This window comes from Nothobranchius furzeri, chromosome 4 (genome assembly GCF_043380555.1).
Source record: "Nothobranchius furzeri strain GRZ-AD chromosome 4, NfurGRZ-RIMD1, whole genome shotgun sequence".
NCBI classification, from domain to species: domain Eukaryota; kingdom Metazoa; phylum Chordata; class Actinopteri; order Cyprinodontiformes; family Nothobranchiidae; genus Nothobranchius; species Nothobranchius furzeri.
Window position 1 is genome coordinate 71,952,908 of NC_091744.1, and position 13,174 is coordinate 71,966,081.

Consider the following 13,174-nt stretch of genomic DNA (forward strand, 5'->3'; position numbering starts at 1 on the left):
CCACCTAGTGGGAAGGAAAATGAAATGTCAAAACTTAAAAGGCACAAATTAAACTTTGTATTATTAAAAAAAAAGAAGATGCAAAAATTACCAAGGTCTTCTAGTAAATACGGATTATTTTTTTTAAGGGAATCAAAGAAAGCAGCTTTGACCGCCGTGGAAGATAAACTTGTCTCATACAGCTTTCTCATTTGACCCTGGTGAGTTTTTTCAGCTTTAATGCTTGAGTAAGTTTCTCGGTGGACCATGTTTCCAAGCTCATCAAGAATCGGCATCACCACGGTGTTTCTTTGTATTAAAGTTGCTCTCATGTCGTCGACAAACTTTGCTGTTTTTGAGGAGAGCGAAGAAAAATGGGTAGAAAGCAAAATTAAATGTTTTATCACTTTTCGCCTTATTTTTACAACAGAAAGAAATGGTGCAGACAAACAGATACACACCTTTCTGTTGATCATTGAAGTGCTGTTGAATGCAGAACATAACTGTTTTTAAAAATGTTTTCGATCATTGTTTACATCAAGTTGCTGTAATTGTGTCTTACAGGCAACTCCACATCAGTCAGAGGCAATCCGAGTCACTCATCACAACTTACCTGAGCCATCTTTTGCTGAACTCTAGCAGAAAGTGAGCAACCTCAAAATCTATAACAAGAGAAAGAGCAACATGTGTTAAAATGCTGAATTGTTACTTCTATGTTTTACTGAGCAACTTTGCACATATACCCTGTTGGACAGATAATGTCTCTTATCACCTATATGCAGATGATATTCAGCTGTACTGCTCCTTTAAGGATTCTGAGTTCTATAAAATGTCTGAACTACTCGAGTGTCTATCAGCGATCACCATCTGGCTAGAAGATGACATCCTCCAGTTAAACCATGAAAAGACTGAATTTCTGATCATTCCCCCTGAGAGCATGGTTCCCCTGATTAGTCTAAGACTTGGTCATTTATCCTCTGCCATCAAGACAAACTTAAGGAATTTGGGTTTTGTTTTTGACCAATCAATGTCTCTTGAAGGTCACTCAAAAATGTTGGTCCGAAACAGTTTTTGTCATTTAAGAAATATCTCCAAACTTTGAAGGTTGGTGTCAAAATATGATTTTGAAATGGCTATCCATGCCTTTATCTCCTCCCATCTAGATTACTGTAATAAACTAAGAAACATGTTTTAACAAAAGCGCTTGATCACCGTCAGTTGGCCCCGAACTCTGCAGCGAGGCTTCTAACTGGAGCAAACAGAAGAGCACAAATCACTTCTATTCTAATGTCTCTGCACTGGTTACCCGTTAACTTTAGAGTTCATTTTAGAATCCTGATTATAACTTTCATGCTCTACATGGTCAAGCTCCTCCCTATATTACTGAACTGTTAAAGCCTTCTGCTCCAACCCGAGCCCTAAGGTCCACACACCAGAACCTTCTAGAAGTTCCAGAGACCAGATATATAAGTCGAGGTGATCGCTCCTTCTAGACTGTTGCACCCCGACTTTGGAATTATCTTCCTTTATCCTTACGTAACATTGACAGTCTGGATACTTTTAAAAAACACCTAAAGACCCTTTTATTCAAAGCTGCTTTTACTTTTATTTTTCCTATTTTTAACTCAAATTTGTGATCAGCTTTCATTTGTTTTATGAAATTTTATAATTTTATGACTTTATTTTTTCCAAAGTTAACCTATTTCTGTTTTGATCTATTCAATTAAATTCAATTCAAGTTTATTTATATAGCGCCAAATCACGACAAGTCGTCTCAAGGCACTTCACATAATAAACATTCCAATTCACAGTTCATTAAGCCAATCAGAAATAATGTTTCCTATATAAGGAACCCAGCAAATTGCATCAAGTCACTGACTAGTGTCAGTGACTTTACAGCACTCCTCATCTATGTGAAGCACTTTGTGATTCTATGTCTGCGATAAGTGTTATCTAAATAAAATTTACTTTCTACTTACTCTCCTTCGAGGCCATTTTGTACGATGGAGGTCCTTATCTAACATTTAAAGCTAAGCCTAACCAGCCAAGAGAGGAGGTTAAATTCAGCTACTTGGGTCGAGAACCTCCTCTTTTCTGACACAATCCAAATATCATGACCTCAGGTGAGGATTGGAACAGGCATAAAAATAAATTGAGAGCTTTAACTTTTAGCTCATCTTCTTCTTTGGAGTAAAGTTTTAATTTTTTCATCCACCTGCCTCAATCCTCATATAAAACCTCTCTGATTTCTATTAAGGTAGTGCAACTCCGGTTGCGAATGACCATAGTCACCAATTCTTGTCATGTGTCTATGTATGTATGTCTGATCTCAGAATTGTGTGTACTGAAACTCTAATTTCCCTCTGGGATTAAAAAAGTATCTTTGAATTTGAATTGAAAAGAAACAATTTCACATAATGTTTTTCATAAGTATGTTAGATGATTAAACTCCACTCACTGTAAATCCACTCGGCTGTATCCACCAGAGGTTTGAAGACTAAGTTTTGTCCAAAGCGGTGACAAAGACGGTGACTTCCTGTTTCCTGTTTCTGAGTCTGCGCAGGATCAAGTTGCCAGGGTGGGTCTTTAACTTACGTCAGCACATTAAGCGACATACATACCCCAGCTAGTAAAGAGTATGAGTTCCTTGATCCGCTGGTGGTGGCTGATCATATTCACACTACATCAGCCTGTGTTAAATATATCATATAGGAGACACACACACTTATAGTTGAGAAGTGAAACAAAGTTTATAGGATTTACAGAAAGTGTGCAATAATTGTGTAACCAAAATTAGGCAGGTGAATAAATGTGGGCACCACAAAAAATAGATTTACTCAGTATTTAGTAGATAATAATAATAATAAATAATAATAATCATACATGAAGATCTTGCAAGAGAATACACAGAAATCATTAAAACACCAATAAAGAGCCCAACCTGGCTAACACAGGGTCTAACATGCAGTATCTGCTACCCAAGACCAATGACACAAAAAACCCTAAGAACTACAGACCAATCACATGCTTACTGTAATGGTTTAATTTACATTTTATTTAATGAGCCATAAGACATAAGATTCCATAGTAAATATGAAATCAACCTTATGGATCTGTGGGTACTGTTTTTACCAGAAGATTGGAACTTTTAATTGCAGAGATTAGATTACAGCTCCGTATTAACTCAGAAACAACAGAAGAGAGAGTCAAGTTTTGAAAGTTTAAAGATTTATTACTAAACAAATTAAACTAGACTAACTTTAACACTAAATGTATGGTGTAACTAAGGTGAATGAGACGGAGAATGGTGTAGTGTGGAACGTTGCTCAGAACCAGCAAATCTGAAGGAACGATTAGTTCTGGTGGGAAATGAAGGTGATGTCTTCGCGCTAAGCGTTGGTTAGGAGATTCATAAACACATTCGATGCCATTCTGTCAGTCTACGTACCTTTAGCGGAAGTCCCCGTCTAGATCAGGAGGTGTAGAGGTCCAGCTTGACCTTTGTGGAGCCGAAGCCTGTAGAAACAGCCGCGGCAGCCGACCACGAGTCTTGAGATACTTCCGGGTCATGACAGTTTATCGGCATCAAACAAGACCCAAAATGGGGTCGTGATAGTTCAGCTTTTATTCTGAAAGGAACCGTTGCAGCAGTTGGAACAGCAACAGTGTTTATCCAGCTTGTCGTTGGCTCTTTCGGCTGAAGATGAAAGTTACGGATTGGCCATTCCATCAACTTCTCTCAAACGCTTGGACTGGCGTTAAAGATGATCTGGGCATAATTTTATACTTCAGATGTTTTGGTTTATGGTCGAATGAAAAGATGACAGATTTACCAAGCACCACCAAAACCACGCCTCCGTCAGATCTGGCAGATTCTGATTGGATCAGTAAAAGCAATGTGTCATGTCTTAATGCTGCGTGAGATCAGTCCTAGTGGAATCATTTAAAGTCATATTACTTATTATATTCTATAGGATTATAATAAAGTAATTAATACTTTGATTTCACAGATTAGTCACATCTTATTAATGACTAAAACTTTGTTTGAGTAGCTTTATTAAAAATAGAGTTCTTTGATTTATTAAAAGGAGAGAGTCCTTTGTCTTCATTCTTCTCTTGAGCTGGAAAGAAGCAGTTTTGAAGCAAATGCATGACCTTGAGGCAGTCTCGTGCAGATTAGTTCTGTGTCAAAGGAGAGGGGGAAAATGACTTTTGGTGGAAAACAGTCATTTCATTCTGTTACATTACCAACGATGTGCAAGATCCTCACAATTATCATCACAGAGAGAAGATGCACCTTCCTCGACAACAACAACAACAACATGCTACCACTAGAACAAAAAGGCTGTAAGAGAGGAAGTTATGGAAGCAAAGACCAACTCCTGATCAACAAGATGATACTGGAAGACAGCAAGGGGAAGAAGAAAAACCTGAGTACAGCATGGATAAACTGCAGGAAAGTCCACCAACCACCAACAGTGACTGAAAACAACAACATCACAGTGTTGTGGGACATGCCAATCAACACAGACAGAGAAATCATGGCCAACAGACCAGACATAATCATCAAAAACAAAGAAGAGAAGACTTGCCTCATGATTGACATGACCATCCCATCTGAAAAATATGTCACCACCAAGGAGCTTGAAAAGCTATCAAAGTGCAAGGACCTGGAAATAGAAGTCACAAGAATGTGGGGGATGAAGACAACAACAATACCCGTCGTAGTGGGTGCACTTGGCCTCATCAAGAAGGGACTGGAAAAGAGAACAAAACAGATTCCTGGAAACCCAGCAGTCCAAGAAATCCAGAAGAATGTTCTTCTCGGAAGTGCCCACATCATCAGAAGGACACTTTCCATAAACTAACCATGAAACTGTCTTAGAAGCATGGATTGATTCTGGCACTTCAGTGAAAGCATACAAATATACGAAAAATGTAATACTACTACTACTACTACTACTACTACTACTACTACTACTACTACTAATAATAATAATAATAATAATAATAATAATAATAATAATAATAATAATAACAATAAGGACACGTTACAGCCATAAAATGACAACAAAGAAACCAAGTTAAAAACAGCATAAATCACACACAGAAGCCTAAAAATACAAACTCGATAATAAAATCAATGAAGATGGAAAAGGTGACACTAGCAGTATGCAGTCTGAAAGAGTTGGGTTTTGAGTCGAGATTTAAAGGAGGAGAGCAAGTCAGAGTTATGGATGGCTTGAGGGAGAGAATTCCAGAGACGGCGAGCAGAGCTGCAGAAAGCTCTGCTCCCCATAGAGCTGAGAAGGAAAGGTAGGACAGAGAGAGTGATAGAGGATGATGATCTGAGGGAACGGATGGGAGAGATAATGTGAATGAGGTCAGACAGGTATGGGGGGGAAGGTTATGGATAGCTTAAAATGTGAGGAGAAGGATTTTGAAATCAATGCGTTGTCTAACAGGAAGCCATTGAAGCTGTTGCAGGACAGGGCTGATATGGTGACTCACAGGGGTTTTAGGGATGATGTGTGCAGCAGAATTCTGGACCAGTTGGAACTTATGGATGGACTTTTGTGGTAAACCAAATAGGAGTGAATTGCTGTAGTCGATTCTTGAGGTGACAAGGCTGTGAACAAGTATAGAAGCAGAGTGGGGGGTTAGAGAGGGGCGACGGCGATTAATATTGAGGAGGTGGAAGTAGGCAGACCAAGTGATGTTATTGATGTGGGATTGAAATGAAAGAGTGATGTCAAGATGACAACCAGGCTCTTAACCCGCAGGGAAAGAGAAACAGAGGAGGAATCAACAGTAAGAGAAAATCTTGGAGCTTTGGATAAGGTGGATTTGGTGCCAATTAAAAGGATTTCTGTTTTGTCACTGTCAAGGTTTAGAAAATTTGTGGTGAACCAAGATTTAATTTCAGCTAGACAGGAAGAGAGGGAGGGGAGTGGAAGTGGAGATTGGGGTTTTAAGTTAAAGTAAAGCTAGGTGTCATCTGCTTAGCAGTGAAAATTAATGTTAAATTTGTGAAGGATATGACCAAGTGGAATGAGGTAGATAATGAAGAGAAGGGGCCCCAAGACAGAAACCTGGATCCTCCTTTTGCAAAAATAACATCCTATAAATGCTTCCTATAGGTTCCAATGAGAGTCTGGATTCTGGTTGAAGGTATTTTGGACCATTCTTCTTTACAAAACGTCTCTGGTTCATCCAGGTTTGATGGCTTCCACGCGTGGACAACTCTCTTTATGTCACACATATTTTCAATAATATTCAGGTCTGGGGACTGAGATGGCCATTCCAGAACATTGTACTTGTTCCTCTGCATAAATGCCTTAGTCGATACTGAGCAGTGCTTAGAGTCGTTGTCTTGTTGAAAGATCCAGCCCCGGTGCAGCTTCAGTTTTGTCACGGATTCCTGGACATTGGTCTCCAGAATCTGCTGCTACTGAGTGGAATCCATGCGTCCCCCAACTTTACAATAAAAGAGGATTAGGGCTAATAAACTGGGAATTAAAGACAAAATGAAAGAAATGAAAATATATGTCACACACATGGATCATTGTTTATAATTATGAAGTATTGTAACACCATGGACAGAAACTGCAGTATAAAATATGCAAAATCAAAAATTTTGTGTTCTTGACTGAATGACCAAATGTGAGATTGGGCCAAAATGATCTAAAAATACTCTTCTACTCTCTGTCCTGGAGGTAGTCTTTCAGGGTCAGAGAAATGGAAGTTTCTTTAAACCAGTCCTGGAAACATTGATTATTCTCCATAAATAAAAAACTACTTGGCAACAAATGATTTGTGTAGCGGATACATGCAGCTACAATGAGATTCCTTCACAAGGTGGCCGGGTTGAGCCTCAGAGATAAAGTTAGGGAGTCTGGCATCCTATGCTGGCAGAGAAGTTAAATGTCTGCCTGTTATCAAAAGGTTTCAGGTTTGAACCCCACTCATTCTGTCACTGTTGTGTCATTAGGCGAGACACCCGTCTTGCGTGCTAGTGGTGGTCAGAGGAACCAATGTGCCTTGCTTCTGTCAGTACAGGGCAGCTGTGGCTACACTGTAGCTCACCAACACCAGGGTGTGTGTGTGTGTTGGGGGGGGGGGGGGGTTGTAAAGCTCCTTGGGGGGGTTCTAGAACTCTAGAAGGCACTATATCAAATAAATATATCACCATTTAGCTGAGGAGGCTGATTGGGAAGCTTGGTCACCTCCCTCTAGAGGTTTTCCAGGCATGTCCCACTGGGAGGAGACCTCTGGGAAGACCGCTGGTGGGATTATGTATCCTCTCTAGCCTGGAAGTGCCTGGGGATCCCCAGAGGAAGCTGGGGAATGTCACAGGGAGGATGAATGCCTGGGCTTCCCTCATGAGCCTGTTATCCTCATGTATTATCCTCTGAGCTTGGATAATACAAAATGGATTGATCAAAAGATGGATGGATGGACAGGCGGAGGGACAGACGAAAAAGAATATAGGTAGGGAAAGGGCTTTGTTGACCTCTGCAGGAATTAGCCACCTGAAGGGAAAGAACATGAACTTAAAATCCTGAATGACGTATGAAAACTTGTGTGAGTAAAAATGGCAAACCGTACCAAGGTCCTCCATCAAATTTTGCTCGTGAATTTTAAGAAAATCATAGAAGGCAGCTTTGACTGGCTCCCCGCCTGATCGCAGCGGCCCATCATAAAGAGCTCTCATTTGGTCCTGGGAAGTTATTTCAGCTCGAATCTCGGAGTAACTTTCTTGATGGACTTTGTTTCCAAGCACTTCAACCACGGCCATCACTCGGGAAGCTCGCTGTACTATCACTGGCTTCTTGTCATCAACAAACTTTGCTGATTTAAATGGAAAAGAACAAAAACAGAAACTAATAGAACAAGACCCTTTGTTAATCATGGGTTCAATTAAATTTGAAAGGTGACTAAAATTACAAACCTTTCTCGCTCTGTGTCAGACAAACTCTGTCAGATGTCTGTTGGTAAAAAGACTTTAGGGTTAAAAACATTTGACTTTTTTTTTTGTTTTATTTTTACTCTGTGACCAGACAAACAATTCCTATCATAGTAAATATGCATCAAAATAACTGTTAAATATAATAATGTCAGCTAATTTCATGAGTCTAAACTGACCATTGGAGTGACTGCGTCCATGCCTGGTGGTTGAACAAGAGTTTCTACGTGTTGGACCTGTGACGGACCAATCATCTGCTCAGAGCGTATCACATTTCTTATTGGTTGACAGCCAGGAAAGGTGCTAGCTCCTCCAAAACCCTGAACATGCTAAAAACAAGCTAATGAATAATGATTATCATACCTTTTGAAATTTCATTAGCCAAAATTTCAAGAATACCTGCGTGAAAACCCTTGAATTATCCACAACATCGTTCAACAATGCATTTTCTGAAACAGAAAAAAACTATTTGCATTATGATACTTAGCTACTTAATTATTCAGCTCATTAAACATGCTTAAGAAAATCTACCTGGAGTACGTGGACTGGCTCCTGCTGCTTCATTTGCCTGAGAATTTCCACTTTGGGAATCCTATAGAGAGAAGCAAATATTAGATTTTCTTTATAAAAGGGAGAAAATGGAATCAGCTGTCCCAGATTTCATAAAGATGTTTCATACCAACTCTAATAAGACTTTATGAACAGCAACATCAACTTTGCACTTGTGCTTTAAGAACAACCCTTCAGTGTCTTTTGTGATGTCTGGAAGAGACCCAACAGTTTTATTCCAGAGATTAGGTCATGACAAAAAACATCACCGAAGTCCATTTTATTTGCAAAAAGCAGGAATGGTCTTAAACATTCTTACCTTCAGATTTTGGCCTATTCTTTGGGTTCCCATCCCAGCACTGTGTCATAAGGGTAACTAGCTCCTTCATCCCTTGTTCCTGTTTCTGGAAAAAATCAACTTTTGGTCTTCCTCCTCTTCGAATCAACATTTCTACGAGGGAATAGAATTTGCCTAAAAGAGATTTAGTTAAAACTTAGTAATGAAGCTTTATGTGAAGGTAAAATATAGATAAAATGTAATGGAAAGTCCTGTGAAAACAGCTCAAACAGTTGTGGCAGTTTCACTTATGGGTAAGCAGATCACAATAAACCCAACTTTACCTCTGTATGGTTCTTGACCAGTAACGATGGACCAGAGGAGGATGCCATAACTTAAAAAAGGAGAACATTTTAGAATATTTCAATTTTTTTGAACTAGGATTTACATCAATGCAAGTGTTTAGTTTACCTGTATATGTCAAAAGAACGAACTGGTTCATAGGATAAATCAAAAGCTTCGGGTGGCATGTATTTATAAGTGCCTCCAACCTCTTCTGATGGGATTTTACGTTTGTCCAAAACACTGGCGGAAACCCTCGACAGACCAAAGTCTGCCAGCTGCAACAGCAAACAATACACTGGGTTTAGAGTTTTGGAACTGACTGAACTTAAGCAACACCTTACCTTTGCGTTGAATTCATCAGTCAGCAGCACATTGCTTGGTTTTAGATCACAGTGCAAAACTCCCTTGGAGTGGAGGAAGTTCATTCCTAGAGCCACTTGATGAGCCAAACGGAACGCCAGAGGCAGAGGAGGAGGGCCGGCCATTTCCTTCTGCAGGGTCTCAATCGATCCCCTTCTCATGTACTCCATGACTAAACCCCGCCGCCTGTACTCTTCAGAAGATGGCGTTCCATCATAAGTTCCATAAAGTCTCACCACAAACTCAAAAAATAAACTTTTCATGTGGTTAGCCTCCGTGTTTAGATCCTTGATCTCAGCTGGGCTGTAACGAGAACTTGAAGTTACAAATTTAAACCAGCAGGAAAATGACACAAGTCTTCAGCAACGGTCAACACACTGTTAAATTACCTTGAAGTATTATGAAGCAGCTTAACGGCCAAATCAAGCCGCCATGTTTTGTGTCTGACCTTCCAGACACTTCCAAATCCACCAGATCCGATCGGTCTCCATTCGTCCAAATCTGTGTCTTTAATCACTTCACTGCTCATCTGTGACATCCTCCTTTACACTTAAGGAGGCAGCTTTTAACCTCAAAATCTAGTGAAAATGAAGGAGCATTTGGTTTATTTTTGCATTTAACATTAATAAAATTGCTTAATTCCTTGATTTCTGCAATGCAAAGATTATGACTGTGAATAATACATAAAAAAATAAATATGTACATGTATATATATATATATATATATATATATATATATATATATATATATATATATATATATATGTATGTATGTATGTATACAGTCTCCACATGCACTTTGTATTTAATTTAGTTTCATGGCTTCTACCTACCTAATATCCACTCAAATGAAACCACTGAAGGTTTAAAAAGTTGAGCCCAAACATGAGAGAAAAAGACGCTGCAAGTCTCAGCTTCCTGTTTCTGTTCCGTGTGCAGACTGAAGTTGTAGCAGACGGGCGGGACTTCAACCGTCATGTAGATCAGTGAACACCAAACATAAAAAAAATAAATCCCTCCCCCTCCTTCCTGTTATATGACTCACGTGTTAGGCTGTAATGTCTAGAAAGGAATGGTTGTTTACAGAATTTAAAGCTACAGGACTTCACATCAGGCTGCGCAGTAGCGCAGTGGTTAGAGCTGTTGCCTTGCAGCAAGAAGGTCCTGGGTTCGCTTCTCAGCCTGGGATCTTTCTGCATGGAGTTAGCATGTTCTCCCTGTGCATGCGTGGGTTCTCTCCGGGTACTCCGGCTTCCTCCCACAGTCCAAAAACATGACTGTTATGTTAATTGGTCTGTCTAAATTGTCCTTAGGTGTGAGTGTGTGTGTGCATGGTTGTTTGTCCTGTGTGTCTCTGTGTTGCCCTGCGATGGACTGGCTCTCTGTCCAGGGTGTGCCCCACCTGATTGCCCATTGACCGCTGGAGATAGCCCCCCCCCCCCCCCCCCCCCGCGACCCTACATGGACGAAGCGGGTTCAGACCAAGGATGGATGGATGGACTTCACATCATAAACTAGAAAAGAACTTTGCACCATTTTTGCCACCGTGTTTGGTCGTAAAAGCTGACCTGCTTTCCTTTTTGCGCTTACAGTAACACCCATCCCGTGAGGAGAATTCTTTTTACATTTTCTTTTCACTGATGTCCTGAATGCAACTGCAGAACGAGTCAGTTCTGAATCTGCTCATCTTTATTACTGACTACCAGTGTCACATTTTTCTACACGTTTCATTTTCACATGACATTGTTGTACAGCATGCTTAACTTGGGAGACATTTTCAGAAACAAATTAAGAGAAAATGCATAAAATTGACAGATCTTGACCACTTACTTATTGTTAATGACTTTAACAATGAAATGAGAACTGTTAGTTTTATTGGGAATAACTCTTCAGCCCTCACACGTGTAGTTCATTTTGAATAGTGTCACGATCTGCCCCTTCCTTCCTGACTGTGTTCCTCTCCTGCCTTGATTACCCATATTGTTCTCACCTGTCCCTCATTAGCCTGCCCATGTGTTCCTCATTTTCCCCGTGTATTTATACCTCCCTCCTTGTTGCTGTCCTTTGTTGGATAATTGTTGCTTGTAGTCCTTGTGGTTGGTTCCTGTCGTTCCCAGTCCTCCATTAAAACCATTTTACTTTTACTGAAGCCTGCATTGTTTACCTCCTGGTCAGCTCTACCACACATGGTCCGCCGTCATCCACACCTACAACGTAACAGAATGATCTGACCTCAACCTGGACCTGTGATGAGCACTTCTACATCTCCCTGGAGGATTTATTTTTACTTTCTTCCTTTAGCAGAAGGAGATTCTGGCCCAGGTTGTTGGCGCATCCTACCTGTTCTCCGGGGTGGTCAAGTCTCTGGGTGGGTTTCGGCGCATCCAGTTCATTTCCTGTGGTGGTCGAGCCCTTCTCCTCTCCTGCTTTCTGCCCCCGTCCTGTTTTTCTCATGGAAGCTGCGGATCCTGGAGCTTTGAGGGAGTTACACCCCCTACGCACGCCATCATTCTCCGGGGTGGTAGGGCTGGTCTCCCCGCTCTTCTCCTGCTTCCCTGCACCCAAGCCTCTGCCTGAGACCCAGCGAATCGTGCTGTGCACCTGCTCAGACCGATTGTCGAGTACCTGCCGCCGAGCTGGGTTTCCTCGCGTCGCTCCTGCTGTTCATCCACTTCCTGGTCCACGCTGTGGGGCTTATGCCTGCAGGTCTCATGCTGCTGCAGCCTCTGCTGGGTCCCACGCCTACTGCTGCAGCCCCTGCTGGGTCCCATGCCTGCTCCTGCAGTTCTCTGCCTGGGTCCCACGCCTACTGCTGCAGCCCCTGCTGGGTCCCACGCCTGCTCCTGCAGTTCTCTGCCTGGGTCCCACGCCTACTGCTGCAGCCCCTGCTGGGTCCCACGCCTGCTCCTGCAGTTCTCTGCCTGGGTCCCACGCCTGCTCCTGCAGTTCTCTGCCTGGGTCCCACGCCTGCTCCTGCAGTTCTCTGCCTGGGTCCCACGCCTGCTCACGTCCAGTCTTCACGTCAAGTCTTCACGTCCAGTCCAAGTCTCGTTCCAGTCCAAGTCTCGTGTCCAGTCCAAGTCTCATGTCCAGTCCCCATCTCCTGTCAAGTCTTCGAGTCCCCATCTCCTGTGTTGTGTAGCCTTGTGGGCGTCTGGTATCCGCCCCTAAGGGGATGGGGGGGGGTACTGTCACGATCTGCCCCTGCCCTCCTGACTGTGTTCCTCTCCTGCCTTGATCACCCTTAGTGTTCTCACCTGTCCCTCGTTAACCTGCCCATGTTTCCCTAATTAGCCCTCTGTGTTTATACCACCTGTTTTGCCCCTGTCCTTTGTCAGATCATTGTTGTTGTTTGTTGTGTTGTTCCTGCCGTATCCTGCTATTAAATCCATTTTTATTTAATCCGTGCCTGCTCTTCTGCCTCCTGGAACCCTCCACCACACTTGGTCCACCATCTCCACCCTCACAACATGACAAATAGTAATGTTAAAGAACAGTAAATATTTGTATGGATGCGACTGATGCATTTGCAGAAGTGGCTATGATGTGCACAAATGACTGACTGTTGTAGAAAGTGACCTAACGGTAATGTAAATGTTACATCTGCACCAAAAGCAGCTTAAAAAACTAAACGTGGAGTATAGTGCTGTTTTATTTTAGAATATTATCTTTAATTGTGCATTTTAAGATTTTTTTCA

General features: G+C 41.6%; 1 protein-coding gene across 5 annotated transcripts; it reads right to left on the reverse strand.

Moving 5' to 3' along the window:
• Nucleotides 1–4,049: 4,049 nt before the first annotated feature.
• Nucleotides 4,050–10,446, reverse strand: LOC107388879 (receptor-interacting serine/threonine-protein kinase 3). Of its 5 annotated transcripts, XR_011520354.1 has the most exons (14): nt 10,310–10,446; nt 9,866–10,054; nt 9,243–9,779; nt 9,116–9,165; nt 8,814–8,966; nt 8,625–8,707; nt 8,477–8,537; nt 8,345–8,394; nt 8,125–8,274; nt 7,931–7,967; nt 7,588–7,830; nt 5,491–7,511; nt 4,572–4,649; nt 4,050–4,161 (listed from the first exon to the last, which is right to left on the reverse strand). XR_011520354.1 is itself a non-coding variant. In XM_054732704.2 (13 exons), the coding sequence occupies exons 2-13, from the start codon at nt 10,012–10,014 to the stop codon at nt 7,504–7,506; spliced, it is 1,455 nt and encodes a 484-aa protein (XP_054588679.2). In that variant the 5' UTR covers nt 10,015–10,054; nt 10,310–10,446; the 3' UTR covers nt 5,296–7,503. The 5 variants fall into 5 exon arrangements, 1 of the variants encoding a protein (XP_054588679.2); XR_011520352.1 differs by lacking the exon at nt 4,050–4,161 and having other exon boundaries at nt 4,595–4,736; XR_011520353.1 differs by lacking the exons at nt 4,050–4,161; nt 4,572–4,649 and having other exon boundaries at nt 5,296–5,608; nt 7,169–7,511.
• Between the last annotated feature and the right edge of the window lie 2,728 nt (nt 10,447–13,174).